This window comes from Hemibagrus wyckioides, linkage group LG26 (assembly GCF_019097595.1).
Source record: "Hemibagrus wyckioides isolate EC202008001 linkage group LG26, SWU_Hwy_1.0, whole genome shotgun sequence".
NCBI classification, from domain to species: Eukaryota; Metazoa; Chordata; class Actinopteri; order Siluriformes; family Bagridae; genus Hemibagrus; species Hemibagrus wyckioides.
In genome coordinates, this window is record NC_080735.1 from 21,675,737 (window position 1) to 21,698,254 (window position 22,518).

Sequence of the window (22,518 nt, forward strand, 5' to 3'; positions counted from 1 at the left end):
CTTCAAGGAACGGAAACATTTCCCTGACCTCAACAGAGAGAAGAGTCCATTGTTGGGATGACTGAGGTCCTTCATTATCTTCCTGGCCTTGGTCCAGCACCGCTTGCTGTATATAGTGTCCAAGTCAGGAAGCTCGGTGCGGATGGTATTTAATATTATTATTATTATTATTATATAAAAACTAAATAATAGTATTATTATATTATATTATGGTATATTTTATTGTATTTTAATATATCTTATTTAATTTAATTTAATTTAATTTAATTTAATTTAATTTAATTTAATTTAATTTAATTTAATTTAATTTTATTTTATTTTATTTTATTTTATTTTTAATATTGAATATTTTAAAGCACCGGCTGCGTTTCTCCTCCGAGCCTGCAGGGGCCGGAAGTGTTGCCGTGTGATCAGGAAGTGACGGAGGTGAGAGGTTAAAGCGGCAGAGAGCGGCTGTGTTCTCAGACTGCAGTGATGGAGGTAACACGGAGAAGTAAGACCGAGACTCTCTATTCATCTCTCTCTCTCTCTCTCTCTCTCTCTCTCTCTCTCTCTCTCTCTCTCTCTCTCTCTCTCTCTCTCAGGAGTGTGTGAGCTGCTGATCCTCTGATACACCACCGTGTGTGTGTGTGTGTGTGTGTGTGTGTGTGTGTGTGTGTGTGTGTGTGTGTGTGTGTGTGTGTAGCTTTTAAAGACACCCTGAGTGTAATCTGCAGCGCGGTGGAGGAGGCCGACTTCCTCGCCATCGATGGAGAGTTTTCCGGTGTGTTCCTCTTCATCTCCTGTGTGTGTGTGTGTGTGTGTGTGTGTGTGTGTGTGTGTGTGTGCGTTCCTCTTCATCTCCTGTGTGTGTGTGTGTGTGTGTGTGTGTGTGGTGTGTGTGTGTGCGTTCCTCTTCATCTCCTGGTGTGTGTGTGTGTGTGTGGTGTGCGTTCCTCTTCATCTCCTGTGTGTGGTGGTGGTGTTGTGTGTGTGCGTTCCTCTTCATCTCCTGTGTGTGTGTGTGTGTGTGTGTGTGTGTGTGCGTTCCTCTTCATCTCCTGTGTGTGTGTGTGTGTGTGTGTGTGCGTTCCTCTTCATCTCCTGTGTGTGTGTGTGTGTGTGTGTGTGTGTGTGTGTGTGTGCGTTCCTCTTCATCTCCTGTGTGTGTGTGTGTGTGTGTGTGTGTGTGTGCGTTCCTCTTCATCTCCTGTGTGTGTGTGTGTGTGTGTGTGTGCGTTCCTCTTCATCTCCTGTGTGTGTGTGTGTGTGTGTGTGTGTGTGTGTGTGTGTGTGCGTTCCTCTTCATCTCCTGTGTGTGTGTGTGTGTGTGTGTGTGTGTGTGTGTGTGTGTGTGTGCGTTCCTCTTCATCTCCTGTGTGTGTGTGTGTGTGTGTGCGTTCCTCTTCATCTCCTGTGTGTGTGTGTGTGTGTGTGTGTGTGTGTGTGTGCGTTCCTCTTCATCTCCTGTGTGTGTGTGTGTGTGTGTGTGCGTTCCTCTTCATCTCCTGTGTGTGTGTGTGTGTGTGTGTGCGTTCCTCTTCATCTCCTGTGTGTGTGTGTGTGTGTGTGTGCGTTCCTCTTCATCTCCTGTGTGTGTGTGTGTGTGTGTGTGTGCGTTCCTCTTCATCTCCTGTGTGTGTGTGTGTGTGTGTGTGTGTGTGTGTGTGTGTGTGTGTGCGTTCCTCTTCATCTCCTGTGTGTGTGTGTGTGTGCGTTCCTCTTCATCTCCTGTGTGTGTGTGTGTGCGTTCCTCTTCATCTCCTGTGTGTGTGTGTGTGTGTGTGTGTGTGCGTTCCTCTTCATCTCCTGTGTGTGTGTGTGTGTGTGCGTTCCTCTTCATCTCCTGTGTGTGTGTGTGTGTGCGTTCCTCTTCATCTCCTGTGTGTGTGTGCGTTCCTCTTCATCTCCTGTGTGTGTGTGTGTGCGTTCCTCTTCATCTCCTGTGTGTGTGTGTGTGCGTTCCTCTTCATCTCCTGTGTGTGTGTGTGTGCGTTCCTCTTCATCTCCTGTGTGTGTGTGTGTGCGTTCCTCTTCATCTCCTGTGTGTGTGTGTGTGTGTGTGCGTTCCTCTTCATCTCCTGTGTGTGTGTGTGCGTTCCTCTTCATCTCCTGTGTGTGTGTGCGCGTTCCTCTTCATCTCCTGTGTGTGTGTGTGTGTGTGTGTGTGTGTGTGTGTGCGTTCCTCTTCATCTCCTGTGTGTGTGTGTGTGCGTTCCTCTTCATCTCCTGTGTGTGTGTGTGTGTGCGTTCCTCTTCATCTCCTGTGTGTGTGTGTGTGCGTTCCTCTTCATCTCCTGTGTGTGTGTGTGTGTGTGTGTGTGTGTGTGCGTTCCTCTTCATCTCCTGTGTGTGTGTGTGTGTGTGTGTGTGTGTGTGTGTGTGTGTGTGTGTGTGCGTTCCTCTTCATCTCCTGTGTGTGTGTGTGTGTGTGTGTGTGTGTGTGTGTGTGTGTGTGCGTTCCTCTTCATCTCCTGTGTGTGTGTGTGCGCGTTCCTCTTCATCTCCTGTGTGTGTGTGTGCGTTCCTCTTCATCTCCTGTGTGTGTGTGTGCGTTCCTCTTCATCTCCTGTGTGTGTGTGTGTGCGTTCCTCTTCATCTCCTGTGTGTGTGTGTGCGTTCCTCTTCATCTCCTGTGTGTGTGTGTGTGTGTGTGTGTGTGCGTTCCTCTTCATCTCCTGTGTGTGTGTGTGTGTGTGCGTTCCTCTTCATCTCCTGTGTGTGTGTGTGTGTGCGTTCCTCTTCATCTCCTGTGTGTGTGTGTGTGTGTGCGTTCCTCTTCATCTCCTGTGTGTGTGTGTGCGTTCCTCTTCATCTCCTGTGTGTGTGTGCGCGTTCCTCTTCATCTCCTGTGTGTGTGTGTGTGTGTGTGTGTGTGTGCGTTCCTCTTCATCTCCTGTGTGTGTGTGTGTGCGTTCCTCTTCATCTCCTGTGTGTGTGTGTGTGTGCGTTCCTCTTCATCTCCTGTGTGTGTGTGTGTGCGTTCCTCTTCATCTCCTGTGTGTGTGTGTGTGTGTGTGTGTGTGCGTTCCTCTTCATCTCCTGTGTGTGTGTGTGTGCGTTCCTCTTCATCTCCTGTGTGTGTGTGTGTGCGTTCCTCTTCATCTCCTGTGTGTGTGTGTGTGCGTTCCTCTTCATCTCCTGTGTGTGTGTGTGTGTGTGTGCGTTCCTCTTCATCTCCTGTGTGTGTGTGTGTGTGTGCGTTCCTCTTCATCTCCTGTGTGTGTGTGTGTGTGCGTTCCTCTTCATCTCCTGTGTGTGTGTGTGTGCGTTCCTCTTCATCTCCTGTGTGTGTGTGTGTGCGTTCCTCTTCATCTCCTGTGTGTGTGTGTGTGTGCGTTCCTCTTCATCTCCTGTGTGTGTGTGTGTGCGTTCCTCTTCATCTCCTGTGTGTGTGTGTGTGCGTTCCTCTTCATCTCCTGTGTGTGTGTGTGTGCGTTCCTCTTCATCTCCTGTGTGTGTGTGTGTGCGTTCCTCTTCATCTCCTGTGTGTGTGTGTGTGCGTTCCTCTTCATCTCCTGTGTGTGTGTGTGTGTGCGTTCCTCTTCATCTCCTGTGTGTGTGTGTGTGCGTTCCTCTTCATCTCCTGTGTGTGTGTGTGTGCGTTCCTCTTCATCTCCTGTGTGTGTGTGTGTGCGTTCCTCTTCATCTCCTGTGTGTGTGTGTGTGCGTTCCTCTTCATCTCCTGTGTGTGTGTGTGTGTGCGTTCCTCTTCATCTCCTGTGTGTGTGTGTGTGTGCGTTCCTCTTCATCTCCTGTGTGTGTGTGTGTGTGTGCGTTCCTCTTCATCTCCTGTGTGTGTGTGTGTGCGTTCCTCTTCATCTCCTGTGTGTGTGTGTGTGCGTTCCTCTTCATCTCCTGTGTGTGTGTGTGCGTTCCTCTTCATCTCCTGTGTGTGTGTGTGTGCGTTCCTCTTCATCTCCTGTGTGTGTGTGTGTGCGTTCCTCTTCATCTCCTGTGTGTGTGTGTGTGCGTTCCTCTTCATCTCCTGTGTGTGTGTGTGTGCGTTCCTCTTCATCTCCTGTGTGTGTGTGTGTGCGTTCCTCTTCATCTCCTGTGTGTGTGTGTGTGCGTTCCTCTTCATCTCCTGTGTGTGTGTGTGTGCGTTCCTCTTCATCTCCTGTGTGTGTGTGTGTGCGTTCCTCTTCATCTCCTGTGTGTGTGTGTGTGCGTTCCTCTTCATCTCCTGTGTGTGTGTGCGTTCCTCTTCATCTCCTGTGTGTGTGTGTGCGTTCCTCTTCATCTCCTGTGTGTGTGTGTGCGTTCCTCTTCATCTCCTGTGTGCGTGTGCGTTCCTCTTCATCTCCTGTGTGCGTGTGCGTTCCTCTTCATCTCCTGTGTGTGTGTGTGTGCGTTCCTCTTCATCTCCTGTGTGTGTGTGTGTGTGCGTTCCTCTTCATCTCCTGTGTGTGTGTGTGTGTGCGTTCCTCTTCATCTCCTGTGTGTGTGTGTGTGTGCGTTCCTCTTCATCTCCTGTGTGTGTGTGTGCGTTCCTCTTCATCTCCTGTGTGTGTGTGTGTGTGCGTTCCTCTTCATCTCCTGTGTGTGTGTGTGTGTGCGTTCCTCTTCATCTCCTGTGTGTGTGTGTGTGTGTGTGTGTGCGTTCCTCTTCATCTCCTGTGTGTGTGTGTGTGTGTGTGCGTTCCTCTTCATCTCCTGTGTGTGTGTGTGTGTGTGCGTTCCTCTTCATCTCCTGTGTGTGTGTGTGTGTGTGTGTGCGTTCCTCTTCATCTCCTGTGTGTGTGTGTGCGTTCCTCTTCATCTCCTGTGTGTGTGTGTGTGCGCGTTCCTCTTCATCTCCTGTGTGTGTGTGTGTGCGTTCCTCTTCATCTCCTGTGTGTGTGTGTGTGTGCGTTCCTCTTCATCTCCTGTGTGTGTGTGTGCGTTCCTCTTCATCTCCTGTGTGTGTGTGTGTGCGTTCCTCTTCATCTCCTGTGTGTGTGTGTGGTGTGTTCCTCTTCATCTCCTGTGTGTGTGTGTGTGCGTTCCTCTTCATCTCCTGTGTGTGTGTGTGCGCGTTCCTCTTCATCTCCTGTGTGTGTGTGTGTGCGTTCCTCTTCATCTCCTGTGTGTGTGTGTGTGTGCGTTCCTCTTCATCTCCTGTGTGTGTGTGTGCGCGTTCCTCTTCATCTCCTGTGTGTGTGTGCGTTCCTCTTAATCTCCTGTGTGTGTGTGTGCGCGTTCCTCTTCATCTCCTGTGTGTGTGTGTGCGTTCCTCTTCATCTCCTGTGTGTGTGTGTGCGCGTTCCTCTTCATCTCCTGTGTGTGTGTGTGCGTTCCTCTTCATCTCCTGTGTGTGTGTGTGTGTGCGCGTTCCTCTTCATCTCCTGTGTGTGTGTGTGCGCGTTCCTCTTCATCTCCTGTGTGTGTGTGTGTGCGTTCCTCTTCATCTCCTGTGTGTGTGTGTGTGCGTTCCTCTTCATCTCCTGTGTGTGTGTGTGCGTTCCTCTTCATCTCCTGTGTGTGTGTGTGCGTTCCTCTTCATCTCCTGTGTGTGTGTGTGCGTTCCTCTTCATCTCCTGTGTGTGTGTGTGCGTTCCTCTTCATCTCCTGTGTGTGTGTGTGTGCGTTCCTCTTCATCTCCTGTGTGTGTGTGTGCGTTCCTCTTCATCTCCTGTGTGTGTGTGCGCGCGTTCCTCTTCATCTCCTGTGTGTGTGTGTGTGTGCGTTCCTCTTCATCTCCTGTGTGTGTGTGTGTGTGCGTTCCTCTTCATCTCCTGTGTGTGTGTGTGTGCGTTCCTCTTCATCTCCTGTGTGTGTGTGTGTGCGTTCCTCTTCATCTCCTGTGTGTGTGTGTGTGCGTTCCTCTTCATCTCCTGTGTGTGTGTGTGTGCGTTCCTCTTCATCTCCTGTGTGTGTGTGTGTGTGTGTGTGTGTGTGTGCGTTCCTCTTCATCTCCTGTGTGTGTGTGTGCGTTCCTCTTCATCTCCTGTGTGTGTGTGTGCGTTCCTCTTCATCTCCTGTGTGTGTGTGTGCGTTCCTCTTCATCTCCTGTGTGTGTGTGTGTGCGTTCCTCTTCATCTCCTGTGTGTGTGTGTGTGCGTTCCTCTTCATCTCCTGTGTGTGTGTGCGTTCCTCTTCATCTCCTGTGTGTGTGTGTGTTCCTCTTCATCTCCTGTGTGTGTGTGTGTTCCTCTTCATCTCCTGTGTGTGCGCGCGTTCCTCTTCATCTCCTGTGTGTGTGTGTGTTCCTCTTCATCTCCTGTGTGTGTGTGTGTTCCTCTTCATCTCCTGTGTGTGTGCGTGTGTGCGTTCCTCTTCATCTCCTGTGTGTGTGTGCGTTCCTCTTCATCTCCTGTGTGTGTGCGCGTTCCTCTTCATCTCCTGTGTGTGTGCGTGTGTGCGTTCCTCTTCATCTCCTGTGTGTGTGTGCGTTCCTCTTCATCTCCTGTGTGTGTGTGTGTGCGCGCGTTCCTCTTCATCTCCTGTGTGTGTGTGCGCGCGTTCCTCTTCATCTCCTGTGTGTGTGTGCGCGCGTTCCTCTTCATCTCCTGTGTGTGTGTGTGTGTGCGTTCCTCTTCATCTCCTGTGTGTGTGTGTGCGTTCCTCTTCATCTCCTGTGTGTGTGTGTGCGTTCCTCTTCATCTCCTGTGTGCGCGTGCGTTCCTCTTCATCTCCTGTGTGCGCGTGCGTTCCTCTTCATCTCCTGTGTGCGTGTGTGTTCCTCTTCATCTCCTGTGTGTGTGTGTGCGTTCCTCTTCATCTCCTGTGTGTGTGTGTGCGTTCCTCTTCATCTCCTGTGTGTGTGTGCGCGTTCCTCTTCATCTCCTGTGTGTGTGTGCGCGTTCCTCTTCATCTCCTGTGTGTGTGTGCGCGTTCCTCTTCATCTCCTGTGTGTGTGTGCGCGTTCCTCTTCATCTCCTGTGTGTGTGTGCGCGTTCCTCTTCATCTCCTGTGTGTGTGTGCTGCGTTCCTCTTCATCTCCTGTGTGTGTGTGCGCGTTCCTCTTCATCTCCTGTGTGTGTGTGCGCGTTCCTCTTCATCTCCTGTGTGTGTGTGCGCGTTCCTCTTCATCTCCTGTGTGTGTGTGCGCGTTCCTCTTCATCTCCTGTGTGTGTGTGCGCGTTCCTCTTCATCTCCTGTGGTGTGTGTGCGCGTTCCTCTTCATCTCCTGTGTGTGTGTGCGCGTTCCTCTTCATCTCCTCTGTGTGTGTGTGCGTTCCTCTTCATCTCCTGTGTGTGTGTGCGCGTTCCTCTTCATCTCCTGTGTGTGTGTGCGCGTTCCTCTTCATCTCCTGTGTGTGTGTGCGCGTTCCTCTTCATCTCCTGTGTGTGTGTGCGCGTTCCTCTTCATCTCCTGTGTGTGTGTGCGCGTTCCTCTTCATCTCCTGTGTGTGCGCGTTCCTCTTCATCTCCTGTGTGTGCGCGTTCCTCTTCATCTCCTGTGTGTGCGTGCGCGTTCCTCTTCATCTCCTGTGTGTGTGTGCGCGTTCCTCTTCATCTCCTGTGTGTGTGTGCGCGTTCCTCTTCATCTCCTGTGTGTGTGTGCGCGTTCCTCTTCATCTCCTGTGTGTGTGTGCGCGTTCCTCTTCATCTCCTGTGTGTGTGTGCGCGTTCCTCTTCATCTCCTGTGTGTGTGTGCGCGTTCCTCTTCATCTCCTGTGTGTGTGTGCGCGTTCCTCTTCATCTCCTGTGTGTGTGTGTGCGCGTTCCTCTTCATCTCCTGTGTGTGTGTGCGCGTTCCTCTTCATCTCCTGTGTGTGTGTGCGCGTTCCTCTTCATCTCCTGTGTGTGTGTGCGCGTTCCTCTTCATCTCCTGTGTGTGTGTGCGCGTTCCTCTTCATCTCCTGTGTGTGTGTGCGCGTTCCTCTTCATCTCCTGTGTGTGTGTGCGCGTTCCTCTTCATCTCCTGTGTGTGTGTGCGCGTTCCTCTTCATCTCCTGTGTGTGTGTGCGCGTTCCTCTTCATCTCCTGTGTGTGTGTGTGCGCGTTCCTCTTCATCTCCTGTGTGTGTGTGTGCGCGTTCCTCTTCATCTCCTGTGTGTGTGTGCGCGTTCCTCTTCATCTCCTGTGTGTGTGTGTGTGCGCGTTCCTCTTCATCTCCTGTGTGTGTGTGTGTGCGCGTTCCTCTTCATCTCCTGTGTGTGTGTGTGTGCGCGTTCCTCTTCATCTCCTGTGTGTGTGTGTGTGCGCGTTCCTCTTCATCTCCTGTGTGTGTGTGTGTGCGCGTTCCTCTTCATCTCCTGTGTGGTGTGTGTGTGCGCGTTCCTCTTCATCTCCTGTGTGTGTGTGTGTGCGCGTTCCTCTTCATCTCCTGTGTGTGTGTGTGTGCGCGTTCCTCTTCATCTCCTGTGTGTGTGTGTGTGCGCGTTCCTCTTCATCTCCTGTGTGTGTGTGTGCGCGTTCCTCTTCATCTCCTGTGTGTGTGTGTGTGCGCGTTCCTCTTCATCTCCTGTGTGTGTGTGTGTGCGCGTTCCTCTTCATCTCCTGTGTGTGTGTGTGTGCGCGTTCCTCTTCATCTCCTGTGTGTGTGTGTGTGTGCGCGTTCCTCTTCATCTCCTGTGTGTGTGTGTGTGCGCGTTCCTCTTCATCTCCTGTGTGTGTGTGTGTGCGCGTTCCTCTTCATCTCCTGTGTGTGTGTGTGTGCGCGTTCCTCTTCATCTCCTGTGTGTGTGTGTGTGCGCGTTCCTCTTCATCTCCTGTGTGTGTGTGTGTGCGCGTTCCTCTTCATCTCCTGTGTGTGTGTGTGTGCGCGTTCCTCTTCATCTCCTGTGTGTGTGTGTGTGCGCGTTCCTCTTCATCTCCTGTGTGTGTGTGTGTGCGCGTTCCTCTTCATCTCCTGTGTGTGTGTGTGTGCGCGTTCCTCTTCATCTCCTGTGCGCGCGTGTGTGTGTGTGTGTGTGTGCGTTCCTCTTCATCTCCTGTGTGTGTGTGTGTGCGCGTTCCTCTTCATCTCCTGTGTGTGTGTGTGTGCGCGTTCCTCTTCATCTCCTGTGTGTGTGTGTGTGCGCGTTCCTCTTCATCTCCTGTGTGTGTGTGTGTGCGCGTTCCTCTTCATCTCCTGTGTGTGTGTGTGTGCGCGTTCCTCTTCATCTCCTGTGTGTGTGTGTGTGCGCGTTCCTCTTCATCTCCTGTGTGTGTGTGTGTGCGCGTTCCTCTTCATCTCCTGTGTGTGTGTTGTGTGCGCGTTCCTCTTCATCTCCTGTGTGTGTGTGTGTGCGCGTTCCTCTTCATCTCCTGTGTGTGTGTGTGTGCGCGTTCCTCTTCATCTCCTGTGTGTGTGTGTGTGCTGCGTTCCTCTTCATCTCCTGTGTGTGTGTGTGTGCGCGTTCCTCTTCATCTCCTGTGTGTGTGTGTGTGCGCGTTCCTCTTCATCTCCTGTGTGTGTGTGTGTGCGCGCTTCCTCTTCATCTCCTGTGTGTGTGTGTGTGCGCGTTCCTCTTCATCTCCTGTGTGTGTGGGGTGTGCGCTGTTCCTCTTCATCTCCTGTGTGTGTGTGTGTGCCGCGTTCCTCTTCATCTCCTGTGTGGTGTGTGTGTGCGCGTTCCTCTTCATCTCCTGTGTGTGTGTGTGTGCGCGTTCCTCTTCATCTCCTGTGTGTGTGTGTGTGCGCGTTCCTCTTCATCTCCTGTGGTGTGTGTGTTGTGCGCGTTCCTCTTCATCTCCTGTGTGGTGTGTGTGTGCGCGTTCCTCTTCATCTCCTGTGTGTGTGTGTGCGCGCGTTCCTCTTCATCTCCTGTGTGTGTGTGTGCGCGCGTTCCTCTTCATCTCCTGTGTGTGTGTGTGCGCGCGTTCCTCTTCATCTCCTGTGTGTGTGTGTGTGCGCGCGTTCCTCTTCATCTCCTGTGTGTGTGTGTGTGCGCGCGTTCCTCTTCATCTCCTGTGTGTGTGTGTGTGCGCGCGTTCCTCTTCATCTCCTGTGTGTGTGTGTGCGCGCGTTCCTCTTCATCTCCTGTGTGTGTGTGTGCGCGCGTTGCCTCTTCATCTCCTGTGTGTGTGTGTGTGCGCGTTCCTCTTCATCTCCTGTGTGTGTGTGTGTGCGCGTTCCTCTTCATCTCCTGTGTGTGTGTGTGTGCGCGTTCCTCTTCATCTCCTGTGTGTGTGTGTGTGCGCGTTCCTCTTCATCTCCTGTGTGTGTGTGTGTGCGCGTTCCTCTTCATCTCCTGTGTGTGCGCGTTCCTCTTCATCTCCTGTGTGTGCGCGTTCCTCTTCATCTCCTGTGTGTGCGCGTTCCTCTTCATCTCCTGTGTGTGTGTGCGCGTTCCTCTTCATCTCCTGTGTGCGCGTGTGTTCCTCTTCATCTCCTGTGTGTGTGCGCGCGTTCCTCTTCATCTCCTGTGTGTGTGTGTGCGCGCGTTCCTCTTCATCTCCTGTGTGTGTGTGTGCGCGCGTTCCTCTTCATCTCCTGTGTGTGTGTGTGCGCGCGTTCCTCTTCATCTCCTGTGTGTGTGTGTGCGCGCGTTCCTCTTCATCTCCTGTGTGTGTGTGTGCGCGCGTTCCTCTTCATCTCCTGTGTGTGTGTGTGCGCGCGTTCCTCTTCATCTCCTGTGCGCGCGTTCCTCTTCATCTCCTGTGCGCGCGTGTGCGCGCGTTCCTCTTCATCTCCTGTGCGCGCGTGTGCGCGCGTTCCTCTCAGCTGGTTGCCATGGTAACCACGGGTTGTTTCGGTTGTTAGTGTAAGCTGCTGCACCTGCTACTCTTCATAGTTCACCTGGTTTGAGGGGTGTGGTGTTTTTGCTGTCTTATAAATGATGACCTGAGCTTTATTAACATGAGTTTGTGTTTTGAGGTCTGAGCGATGGGCCAGCGGTCAGCATGCTGACCAATGGAATGGACACACCTGAGGAGCGTTACAGCAAACTCAGGAAGGTACGACTGCATCATCACACACTGTGTAGCTGGAGATCTTTTCACTTGTTTATCATTCAACTCCATCACCACCACCATGCTCTGGACAGTGACTGGTCAGCAGGTGGTCATTAACCGTAGAGCAGCTACACATCAGATTTATATGAACACCTCATGCTATTGTTACTATAGCAGCAGCTCATCCACAGGGACTGCAGACACTCCACGTTATTGGACGTGGTGTTATGAGAAATTAATCAGCCTCAGTGCTGACCGGAGCTCTGAGAACTGGACCTGTTTCATGAGCGTGTGTGTCTCCTCTGCAGCACTCGATGGACTTCCTGCTCTTTCAGTTTGGCATCTGCACCTTCAGATACGACCAATCGCAGTCCAAGTGAGTGGTCCTGGCTCCGCCCCCCACATTTACAACCACTGACTGTTTTATATTTATACATGTAGGTATACTTTACGTGTGTGTGTGTGTGTGTGTGTGTGTGTGTGTGTGTGTTCTCCCCTACAGGTACTTCACAAAAGCTTTTAACTTTTACATTTTCCCCAAACCGTTCAGCAGAGCATCACCTGATATTAAATTCATCTGCCAGGTAAAGAGTGTATACACTACTCACAAAAAGTTAAGGATATTTGGCTTCTGGGTGAAATTTATGGAAAATGTAAAAAGTTCACACTACAGTGATATTATATCATGAAAGTAGGGCATTTAAGTAGAAGTTGCAATGGTGATTTCCTCATCTCAAACAATTTACTGAAACAAAAGCCAACAACAGTGGTGGGTATACCACAACAAAAAATCTCAATGTCTCAATAATCTGTCATGTGCCCTTGACCATCAATTACAGCTTGACCACGACGTCTCATGCTGTTCACGAGTCGACTTATTGTCTGCTGAGGCATGGCATTCCACTCTTCTTGAAGGGCGGCCCTCAGGTCATTGAGGTTCTGGGGTGCAGGGTTACGAGCCTCTACACGGCCACTCGGCTGATCCCAGAGGTTTTCTATGGGATTCGGGTCTGGAGAAAGTGCAGGCCACTCCATTTGAGGTACCCCAGCCTCCAGCAGCCGTTCCCTAATGATGCTCCTCGATGAGCTGGAGCATTGTCGTCCATGAAGATGAAATTAGGCCTGTGTTGTTCATGCAGGGACATAATGACTGGATGAATGATGTTATTCAGGTAGTATTGGCTTGTCACTGTACCATTCACAAGATGTAGGTCAGTTCTGTATTGAGTGGACACACCTGCCCAGACTGTAACACCACCACAACAGTGGCTGATGCATAGCGCTCTCCTTGACGTCTCCAACATCGTTGGGTCCATCATTTCTGCTCAACGTGAATCGACTTTCATCAGAGAACAGCACTGAGGCCCACCGGTCCCTCGTCCAGTGTAAATGCTCCCTGGCCCAACGCCTGTGCCTGGTGGTGTGGTCAGGTACCCTTGCAGGTCGTCTAGCACGCAGACCACGCTGATGTAAACGGTTTCGAATGGTCTGACGTGACACTTGGGTTCCTCTCACCTCCCTTAAATGTGCCTGGAGTTGAGTGGCATTCATCATCCGGTTCCACAGGGCACTGTTCACAATGAAGCGGTCATCAACGTGGGATGTGACCAAAGGACGTCCACTTCTATACCTTTCTGTGACTCTTCCAGTCTCTCTGTATCTCTGTCCTAACCTGCTGATGACACTCTGTGACACTCTAAGCTCAGTGGCCACTTCCCTCTGAGAACATCCTGTTTGAAGCCTCACAATGGTGAGGTTCTGTTGATCAGTTGTTAGGTGTGGTCTTGGTCTCATGATGTCAAAATGTGAACAGCATGATGAAGAGGACTGTTTAAATACCAATTCTAATGGAACCAGAACATTTATTGGTGGATTCATGGATCAAACACCGGTTGTGAATTTTGCCGTTAAGCACCTTGTTAGAGAACAGCAAGTTCTGCAGAAAGTACTGAAACACTGAACAGTTGGACATGTACATTCAAAAGTGTAGAGAAGGTCAAATTAAGTTCACCTGGAAAGGTTATAGTGCATTTTAGGTGCATCCTGAAATTTCACCTGAAAGACGAATATCCTTAACTTTTTGTGCGTTGTGTGTTATTACCCTGATGGTCAGTTCCCTCCATAATAAAGAGAATAGCTGTTGATGGCAAATGCTGTCTCTTATACTGTCTCCTGATTTTTTCTTTCTCTCTCTCAGAGCTCCAGTATAGAGTTCCTGGCCAGTCAGGGGTTTGACTTCAACAAGGTGTTCCGTGATGGTGTGTCATCTTCTACACCAAACACTGCTAATGTTGTTAGCATGTCCAGTAAATCTAGTACACTTTAGCATGGTGCAGAATTCACCTCAGAATAATCACACTCCTGTGATGACGATGACTGACCCGTCTCTCTTGTTCCCGGGTGCTGTAGGGATTCCGTACCTGAACCAGGAGGAGGAGTCTCAGCTGAGGGAGCAGTATGAGGAGAGGAGGAACCAAAGTAATGGGGTGGGGACTCCATCCTACATCTCCCCCACTTCCTGTAAGGGTCCCATGAACATCCCTGAGGAGCACAAGGACTTCATCAACAGGGTCGTGTGAGTCTCTATCTGCCTCGCTCTGTCTCCCTCCCTCCATCTCTCGCTGTCTCCCTCCCTCCCTGTCTCTCTCTCCTGCCCTCATGCACACACGTCTCCACACACGGCTCTTCTTGGTGGACCTTGTTATGCTGCGTCACCATGGAGATGATCTGATGAAGGTGTGTGTGTGTGTGTGTGTGTGTGTGACAGGGAGAAAGTGGAAGCGCTTCTGAACAACTCTGAGAAGACGGTGGACTTGGAGCCGTGCTCTGGGTGAGACTAACTTCCTGTTTTGGGGGATGGGAGGGTGTAGGGGCAGGGTTCATTAGTCTACAGGAGAAACACACACTCTGGTCCTCCATGCTGTGTGTAGTTTACATCAGAGTCACTTCACTGAACTGTTCATCAGATCTGAGCTGGTAATGTCCTTAATGTGTTTACTTTCATCATGACACACCTGTATCTCTCTTCATATACAGTGCTGACTGTCTCTCTGTCTGTCTCTCTCAGGTTTCAGAGGAAGCTCATCTATCAGACCCTGAACTGGAAGTGAGTGCTGGGGTGTGTTTATTTTTATTTAGTGAGTTAAACTAATGAACCTAAGAGGTGTGTGTGTGTGATTCCTGTGCTACAGGTTTCCCAAAGGACTTCATATAGAAACTATTGAGAATGACAAAGTAAGTAGCAGTGTTTACCCATAATGCACCTCTGCTTGTGTTTTATTTTATAATTAGAGATTTAGGATGTAATCTCCTGGGAAAAGGGGAGGGGCTATGCTGATTACATCACCAGATCAAACTACTGAATGTGTGTGTTACAGAAAGAACGTTTCATCCAGATCAGTAAGGTGGATGAAGAGGAGAGGAGGAGGATCGAGCAGCAGAAACACGAGCGGGAGCAGGTGACCGCTGACCTCTGACCTCAGACCTCACTGCCCTGCTATTAATCTACTGCCTTTTAAATGGTATTGATTTATTGTGTGTGTACAGGAGGAACTGAACGATGCGGTCGGCTTCTCCAGAGTCATACATGCCATTTCTAAATCTGTGAGTGATGAGGGGGAGGAGGAGGAGGATGATGATGATGATGATGATGATGATGATGATGAAAAAGTTCCTCTAAATCAAGTGCACTTCATTCTTCTCCCTTGTCCAGGGTAAACTGGTGGTTGGACACAACATGCTGCTGGATGTCATGCACACCATCCACCAGTTCTACTGCCCCCTGCCAGAGGTAACTCTGCCCTGCTGTGTGTCTGGGGAACCAGGTTCGGGGGTGGAGGAGGTGGAGTAGGTTGTGGTGTTGTGGTGCAGGTTCCAGGGAAGGATGTAGGGAAGAATTGTTGTGGGGAGGGTGGGTGTGTAGGGCACTAGGTTGAGGTAGGAGGGGGGTGGAGTCAAATAAACTGTGTGTGTGTGTCTGCAGGAGTTGGACGATTTCAAAGAGGTCACAATGTGTGTGTTTCCCCGGTGAGTTTTACTCATTGTTCATTTAAATACAATCACAAAGTCCTTTAACTACCCTGTGGCCCCAGAGTAGTACCCCACCCTTGGTCAGAACTCGCACACAGGGGTCAGTGTAACTGAAAATGTAACTTTCTGCTTCAGGCTTTTGGACACGAAGCTGATGGCATCAACACAGCCTTTTAAGGTACCCGAGACACACACACACACACACACACACACACACACACATATATATATATATATATATATAACACGCACACACAGAGATCTTTCTGTTGATGGGGGTGTGTGCGTTTCGTTTCAGGAGCTGGTCACCAACACGTCTCTGGCAGAATTGGAGAAACAGCTAAAGGAAAAGCCTTTCAAAGCACCTAAAGTTGGTCAGTAACTCATTCTGAAGTGTTTCTGACCTTGAGCTGGGGCAGGTTCTGGGGTTTCAGGAAGCTAGGGTTTGCCAGAAGGTTCTGGTTCTGGGATGAGGTGGTAAAGTTTCTGGATAATGGAGAGCTTTTGTAGTGCTGAGGGTGTGTTCAATTTTGGGATGTTCCAGGTGATATTAAGTGTGTGTGTGTGTGTGTGTGTGTGTGTGTGTGTGTGTGTGTGTGTGTGTGTGTGTGTGTGTGTGTGTAGAATGTTCAGAGGGATTTCAGAGTTATGACACTGCATCTGAGCAACTGCATGAAGCTGGCTATGATGCTTATATCACCGGACTCTGCTTCATCTCCATGGCCAACTATCTGGGTAAGTATTTACTATTTACAGTACATTTACTGAGTATTGGTGTTCTTATACATGTTTCTTTTCCCAGGTTCATTCCTCACCCCTCCGAGAGCTCACATCTCCTCTCGCTCCAAACTCATTGAGCCTTTTTACAACAAGTACGTTGTGTGTCCGTGTTTCTCTCTCTTTCTCTCTCTCTGTGTGTGTGTGATGGTAATCAGCTGTGTGTGTTGCAGGTTGTTCCTCATGCGAGTGGCTGATATTCCTTACATGAACATTAGTGGACCAGACTGTAAGTCAGAAGCAGAACACATCGGTGTCTCTCTCTCTCTCTCTCTCTCCCTCCATATTCTCAGTTATTGTAACTGTGTGTTTCAGTACAGCCGAAGAGGGACAATGTTCTGTATGTCACTTTCCCTAAAGAGTGGAAGACCAGTGACTTGTACCAGCTGTTCAGCGCCTTTGGTAACTCTCTCTCTACCTTCTAGTCTCTCTGCATCTTTCCTTCATCCATTTACTCACTCTAATCCATCCACCTGACCATCCACATCCTCCATTCCTCTATTCTTCCATGTGTCTAATCTACCTACCCTCCCTCCAGCCCTCCATCCACACCTACCCATCCATCTACCACTTGACCACATACCCACTCTTCATCCATCTGGTTCACTCCAGCAGTCCATCTAGCTGTCTACCACTTCATCTATTCACCATCCAGTCAACTCTCCATTCATCTCTATCCACCCAATTACCCATCTACCCACTTTACATCCATTCCACTTACCCATTTACCTCTAATATTAGAGCTGTAACTGACCACATGTGACTGGCCTGAAGAGCTGCTGTGGTGTAGATCAGACTCTCCACTGCTAACTTTCTGTACTGTCTGATGTCTGATCCATCACCTTCAGGAAACATCCAGGTGTCTTGGGTGGACGATACGTCGGCGTTTGTGTCCCTCAGCCAGCTGGACCAGGTGCAGATCGGTATGTTTCTGATAAATTTAAACTGAACCTCTGTCCTTCAGTAAGTGATGATGATGATGATGATGATGATGATGATGTTGCTCATCATTAGCGATGAACACGAGTCAGTACGCAGAGAGTTACCGCATCCAGACGTACGCCGAGTACATGCAGGCCAAACAGAAGAATGCGCATACACACAGGAAGTGGGGGGATGATGGGTGGGCGGAGCCTCCCTACCGCACTGTTGCCATGACTGCAGCTTCTGCAGTACATGACAGGTGAGTTTATGATGTGCTTCATGGTAATATACACCGATCAGCCATAACATTATGACCGGTGAGGTGAATAACTCTGAGTATCTCCTCATCATGGCACCTGTTAGTGGGTGGGATATATCAGGCAGCAGGTGAACATTTTGTCCTCAAAGTTGATGTTAGAAGCAGGAAAAATGGACAAGTGTAAGGATTTGAGCGAGTTTGACCAAAAGGACCAAATTGTGATGGCTAGACCACTGGATCAGAGCATCTCCAAAACTGCAGCTCTTGTGGGGTGTTCCCGGTCTGCAGTGGTCAGTATCTATAAAAAGTGGTCCAAGGAAGGAACAGTGGTGAACCGGAGACAGGGTCATGGACGGTCAAGGCTCACTGATGCACGTGGGGAGAGAAGGCTGGCCCGTGTGATCTGATCCAACAGACGAGCTACTGTTGATCAAACTGCTGAAGAAGTTAATGGTTCTGATAGAAAGGGGTCAGAATACACAGTGCAGGACGGGTCAGGGCTGTTTTGGCAGCAAAAGGGGACCAACACAATATTGGGCAGGTGGTCATAATGTTATGGCTGATCATTGTATAGTTTGTCATAAATTACATGCATTATAATTGTGTAATCGCAGTTTTACTGTGTGTGTGTGTGTGTGTGTGTGTGTAGGTGTACTCTGAGAGGGAAAAGGAGCATCAGCCCCACTCAGGACAATCAGAACTCCAACTTCAGCACTGCTGAGAGTACCTGGAGTAACTACAGCACCACGAAGAGGATAAAAAAAGATGGTATTGTATGACACTGATTCATGCTGCATTTCAGGTGTGTTTATTCAGGTGTGTGTTTAACAGTGCATTGTGGGTGTGTGTTAGGTGCTGTGAGCACCGACCCCTCAAACTCCAAGACTACGGACGACTGGCTCAGGACCACGTACGTGACCTGCTGCATTCAGATGTTTAAACACTGCTCTGATTTATTCTTATTTAGAAAGCAGATATATATGAAGTGTGTGTGTGTGTAGGAATGAAAGTGGTGCTTCTGAAAGCCCAGGAAATGAAGCTCCGTCAGATGACACGTGGCCTCAGTCCTCGGCCAATCAGAATCAGGGTATGCAGTGATGCAGATTAATGATTTAAGAGAATTTACCAAAATTAATTTATTAATTTTTATTTATTCTCTGTCCTCTTGTCAGGGTCTCAGGCCAGATCCTCTGGGCTGTTTGATGTCCCTCAAGTTTGGTAGCAACAAGCACTCTGAGGTCTTCATCTGGAAGTAGCCTCTACTCGAGAGAACACAGCTCATGAACAGCCAATCAGAAGAGACTTTTTATATTTATATAGTCTCTTTAGGTTGGCTGTTTAGGAAGGACCACTTGCTCAACAGCCAATCAGCAGAGAGACCACTCTCGTACCAGAGCCAATCAGAAGCCTCCATCTGAGAATGCAGCTACGCAACAGCCAATCAGCAGAGAGGCTGCTGGATCACGCAGTCACATGACCCTGAAGCCATAAACATTCTTGTGGTATTTCTCACACTACAGTGTAAATGGTGGGTGTGAGAGCTGTGGATGATCCAGGAACTGGTGTAGAAATTTAAAAATGTGATCAGATATTTTTAAACACTGTATGCTTGCTTTTTGTTTGTTTTGTGTGATATCATTTTTAAGTGTGTGTCGTATAGATTAATTAACCCCGCCCCCTTACCCCTCCACAATGACCTTTTTAGCGAGCATGCCCCATAGAGCAGCTCTATTTATTCCCTCTGAGACTGCATGTTGTCGTGTGTGTGTGTGTGTGTGTGTCTCACAGCAGCCGCAGGAATGGGGGGGGGTCGTCCTGTAACTGTTTGTGAGAAAAAGGCCATGTAATTGTTTTCTTTTGTATGATGACATCCTCTTCCTGAGAGGAGAAAAGAATTAAAGAAGGTTTCTAACTACTTCTACGTCTGATTTATTTGAGGCTAAGAGGGTGGAGCTTCTGTCAGGGGAGGGGTTTCGGGTTAAATGTCGTGTGAATGTCCCTCATTCAGGAGATCAGCCTGTTACGTGTGTGTGAGGCTCCTTCATAGTGGATTTTATGGACAGCTCTGACTGGCACAACTCAGAACTTAAGCACCACCTCCTTCAGCTCTCACAGGCTCCACCCCTTCATCTAGCCACACCCACTCCACTCATCCAGTTTTCCACTAGATCCTCTAACCCATAGCCCTCACCTTATTAGATCCTTTCACCTGGATATGACCTGCACTGCTTTAGTCTTCCCCTTGGCCACACCCACTTCATCTTCCAGTCCTAATGCTTTCTCCTTTTAAATATCTAATGCTGATCTGATTTTTCTCCTCTTCAGAGCTTCAGAAAATAATCTTTAGGTCATCATGAAGTTTCACTCAGACTCTTTACAATCACTTTTTCTTTTTTTTATAGAAAATACTTTCACACACAGTAGAAAGTCATTAAAAATTCAAATCATTAGAACAGTCTGTTCATTTGAGTTCATTCCTCTGTGTGTGTGTGTGTGTGTGTGAGATTAAACATGACCAGATTCCTGTCTGTAGTAAACGTTATTAATCAGATGAACTGCTTTAATGAGGTCCTCAGGTTAAGGTGTTTGTGTATAAATGAAGTTGTACACACACACACACACACACAGGGTGAACAACACTGAAGTCCATATTTCATGAGGTCAGTTTGGTTGCCGTGGTGACCCGCAGGCCAGGTCCGGTGACACCTTTGACCTAGACCTGCTTCACCTGAATGAAACAGAGGCCGTGATATTCCACTCCGTTGCTGTGGAAACACACACACGTTAGTCTGATCTGTATAAAGCGATGTACCCAGACAGTGACCAGATTTTATAAATTTTACAGTTTATATATGTATATATTTCTTTCTTTCTCTCATTTTTATTTTCATTAGAGCAACTGTAACATGGAAAAGGAATTTTCCTCTGGGATTAATAAAGTTCTTTGAATTTTGAATCTGTGGGCGTGGCTTAACTTCTGAACATCTCTTCACATAGCTTCATTCATAGCTCCATGGTACAGACGGTCAGCTAGCTTTACCCAAACCCTCAGAGTGAGCGCGCGCTCAGTGCTACATCAAGATGAAGTGAAATCAATCATAACGCAAGCTCCGCCCCTTCTGATCCATGACTCAACAAAATGCTCACTGTCACCTGTGTGTGTGTGTGTGGGGTGTGTGTGTACCATATAAACCCAGGGAGGAGGATGATGCTGAGTGTGTGTCTCTCCAGCGCCCTGAACATTTTCCCCACGTTCCTGTCCAGTCTCCGCATCATGCGCTGCATCTCTCCGTCCTGTACCCATCACACACAATGCACTGTGACATCTTTGAAAGAAGCTGAAGCAGATTCTCATCAAAGGGTTTCTTCGCTAAGCTAACGCAACTTAGCTGTTGAGCTAAGCTAGCATGCTAGCTACAGTACACATTTAGTTTTCCTCTTTGCACTCTAGCGTTATAATACACCAGCATCTTAACATCTCCGCTAGAGCCCGCACTAGCGAGGGTATAAACATGCTATGTAGCTAGCAAGACATGAAATCAGCACTTCAGCTAATTTCCACAGTAGCTAGCTAAATTGCCAAGGATCACCTCTGTTACCTCATAAACCAGGTCAGTTTAGCTAGTTAAAATCAGCTATATACTGCTAGTTAGTATCTTGTTCACTTAGCCCCGCCTCCTGCCCTGCCCACTTCTCCCTTCATGCTCACAGTACAGTCTGAGACCTGAGCTACACCAGCCTTACCTGTGCACAGGTGAGTCCTGCAGGCTCCGCCTCCTCTCGTACTGTCCGCTCCTCCAAACCAGCGGGCTCTACGGTTGTTTCCACGGTGACAGGGTTGGTGTGTGTCCAGGTGAGCATGTGTGCAGGTGTGAGAGAGCGACACATATGTAACTTCCTGTTTCCCGTCTGCACCATGGAGCGGAGGGCAGCACAGGCACTGTCAGACCTGACGAACTCTACACACACACACACACACACACACACACACACACACACAAGGGATATGAGACAGCTGTAGTACACTGGCTGTAGTACACTCTGTGTATATAAAGTAAAACGTACTGATGCGTGTGTGTCTTCGACGTTTCCCAGAATCCTTGGCGGGGGTGAGGTCACAAGCGGGTCCGAGCGAGACGAAAGCCTGTAGGAGCTGGTGACGGCGTTGCCGTGACAACCGGCCTACATAGATCATGTGACTGTTCTGGACGTCGTTCTGCAGTTCAGCAAGAGACGTGTCCAGATCCAGAGTCAGCTCGTTAACCGGACGCTGGAGCTAACACACACACACACGAACCCACACACACACACACACACACACACACGAACCCACACACACACACACACACATACACACACACACACACACACACACAAACCCACACACACACAAACCCACACACACACACATGAACCCACACACACACCCACACACACACACACACGAACCCACACACACGAACCCACACACACGAACCCACACACACGAACACACACACGAACCCACACACACACACACACACACGAACACACACACACACACACGAACCCACACACACACACGAACCCACACATGAACCCACACACACACGAACCCACACACACACACACACGAACCCACACACACACACAAACCCACACACACACACGAACCCACACACACACACGAACCCACACACACACACGAACCCACACACACACAAACCCACACACACACACACAAACCCACACACACACACAAACCCACACACACAGAATTAATTAACAGACACACACTTAATTCACTAAAAGTACACTGCAACTACAAATGTACATATTCACAACATGACTCTGTGTGTGTATGTGTGTGTGTGTGTATGTGTGTGTATGTGTGTGTGTGTGTATGTGTGTGTGTGTGTATGTGTGTGTGTGTGTCACCTTTATCATGGTGTCTTCTATTTGGAGATTAGTGAGAGACTGCAGAGCGAGTTCAGCTCCCTCTAAATGCTGGAACTCAACTATAGCATGCAGCTACAGAGAGAATAATAATAATAATAATAATAATAATAATAATAATAATAATAATAATAATAATAATAATAATAAGAAGAAGAAGAAGAAGAAGAAGAAGAAGAAGAAGAAGAATAATAAGAATAATAATAATGGTGAGTGCAGAGGGACAGCACATCTCCTGCCAGGTGTTGCTAGGTGGCTGCTAGCTAGACAGTTTGAAGGTGAACCCAGTGGAGGATGCGGGTGCAGTGAGACGGTTGCCGAGGTGTTGCTATGCTATTGCTAATGAAGAGCGCACAATGGAAAAGAAGCACCTCTGTTTGGGTTGTGTGTGTGTGTGTTCTCACCTTGTGTGTACTGTGCAGTAGTCTGACTGAGCGCAGTATACCGTATGGCTTCAGCAGTGTGTGAACGTCCTTCTCTGTGTACGTGTGTGGTAGAGGTCCAACAAACAACACACACATCAGATTCACCCTCAAGGCCATCTGTAACACACACACACACACAGTTACACACGCACATCAGATTTAACCTCAACACCATCTGTAACACACACACACACGTCAGATTTAACCTCAACACCATCTGTAACACACACACACAGTTACACACGCACACATCAGATTTAACCTCAACACCATCTGTAACACACACACACACACACATCAGATTTAACCTCAACACCATCTGTAACACACACACACACATCAGATTTAACCTCAACGCCATCTGTAACACACACACACAGTTAC

The 22,518-nt window shown here is 49.0% G+C and overlaps 2 protein-coding genes across 5 annotated transcripts in view; one reads left to right on the plus strand and one right to left on the minus strand.

Annotated features, from left to right (window-relative positions):
• Nucleotides 1-402: 402 nt before the first annotated feature.
• On the plus strand, nucleotides 403-18,579 carry parn (poly(A)-specific ribonuclease (deadenylation nuclease)). Of its 3 annotated transcripts, none has more exons than XM_058381052.1 (26): nucleotides 403-493; nucleotides 686-763; nucleotides 10,709-10,788; nucleotides 11,094-11,161; nucleotides 11,288-11,369; nucleotides 12,983-13,043; nucleotides 13,195-13,360; nucleotides 13,553-13,615; nucleotides 13,853-13,891; nucleotides 13,977-14,019; nucleotides 14,163-14,243; nucleotides 14,332-14,388; nucleotides 14,498-14,575; nucleotides 14,768-14,811; nucleotides 14,950-14,992; nucleotides 15,113-15,188; nucleotides 15,439-15,549; nucleotides 15,617-15,686; nucleotides 15,765-15,820; nucleotides 15,907-15,993; nucleotides 16,440-16,514; nucleotides 16,606-16,774; nucleotides 17,424-17,542; nucleotides 17,627-17,684; nucleotides 17,776-17,861; nucleotides 17,947-18,578. In XM_058381052.1, the coding sequence occupies exons 1-26, from the start codon at nucleotides 475-477 to the stop codon at nucleotides 17,994-17,996; spliced, it is 1,959 nt and encodes a 652-aa protein (XP_058237035.1). In that variant the 5' UTR covers nucleotides 403-474; the 3' UTR covers nucleotides 17,997-18,578. The 3 variants fall into 3 exon arrangements, with proteins under 3 accessions (XP_058237035.1, XP_058237036.1, XP_058237037.1); XM_058381054.1 differs by having other exon boundaries at nucleotides 445-480; XM_058381053.1 differs by lacking the exon at nucleotides 686-763 and having other exon boundaries at nucleotides 434-493; nucleotides 17,947-18,579.
• Nucleotides 18,580-18,806: 227 nt separating this feature from the next.
• Nucleotides 18,807-22,518, minus strand: part of LOC131347132 (RNA exonuclease 5-like) — a 49,158-nt gene continuing 45,446 nt past the window's right edge. Inside the window, exons 16-21 of one of the 2 annotated variants that reach the window (XM_058381046.1) lie at nucleotides 22,114-22,251; nucleotides 21,692-21,784; nucleotides 20,840-21,050; nucleotides 20,519-20,586; nucleotides 19,959-20,068; nucleotides 18,807-19,539 (exon numbers count right to left, since the gene is read on the minus strand). In XM_058381046.1, coding sequence (XP_058237029.1) covers nucleotides 19,488-19,539; nucleotides 19,959-20,068; nucleotides 20,519-20,586; nucleotides 20,840-21,050; nucleotides 21,692-21,784; nucleotides 22,114-22,251 — 672 coding nt within the window. In that variant the 3' untranslated portion in view covers nucleotides 18,807-19,487. Of the gene's footprint in view, nucleotides 19,540-19,958; nucleotides 20,069-20,518; nucleotides 20,734-20,839; nucleotides 21,051-21,691; nucleotides 21,785-22,113; nucleotides 22,252-22,518 lie in introns of both variants that reach the window. The other variant, XM_058381044.1, reaches the window with a different exon arrangement.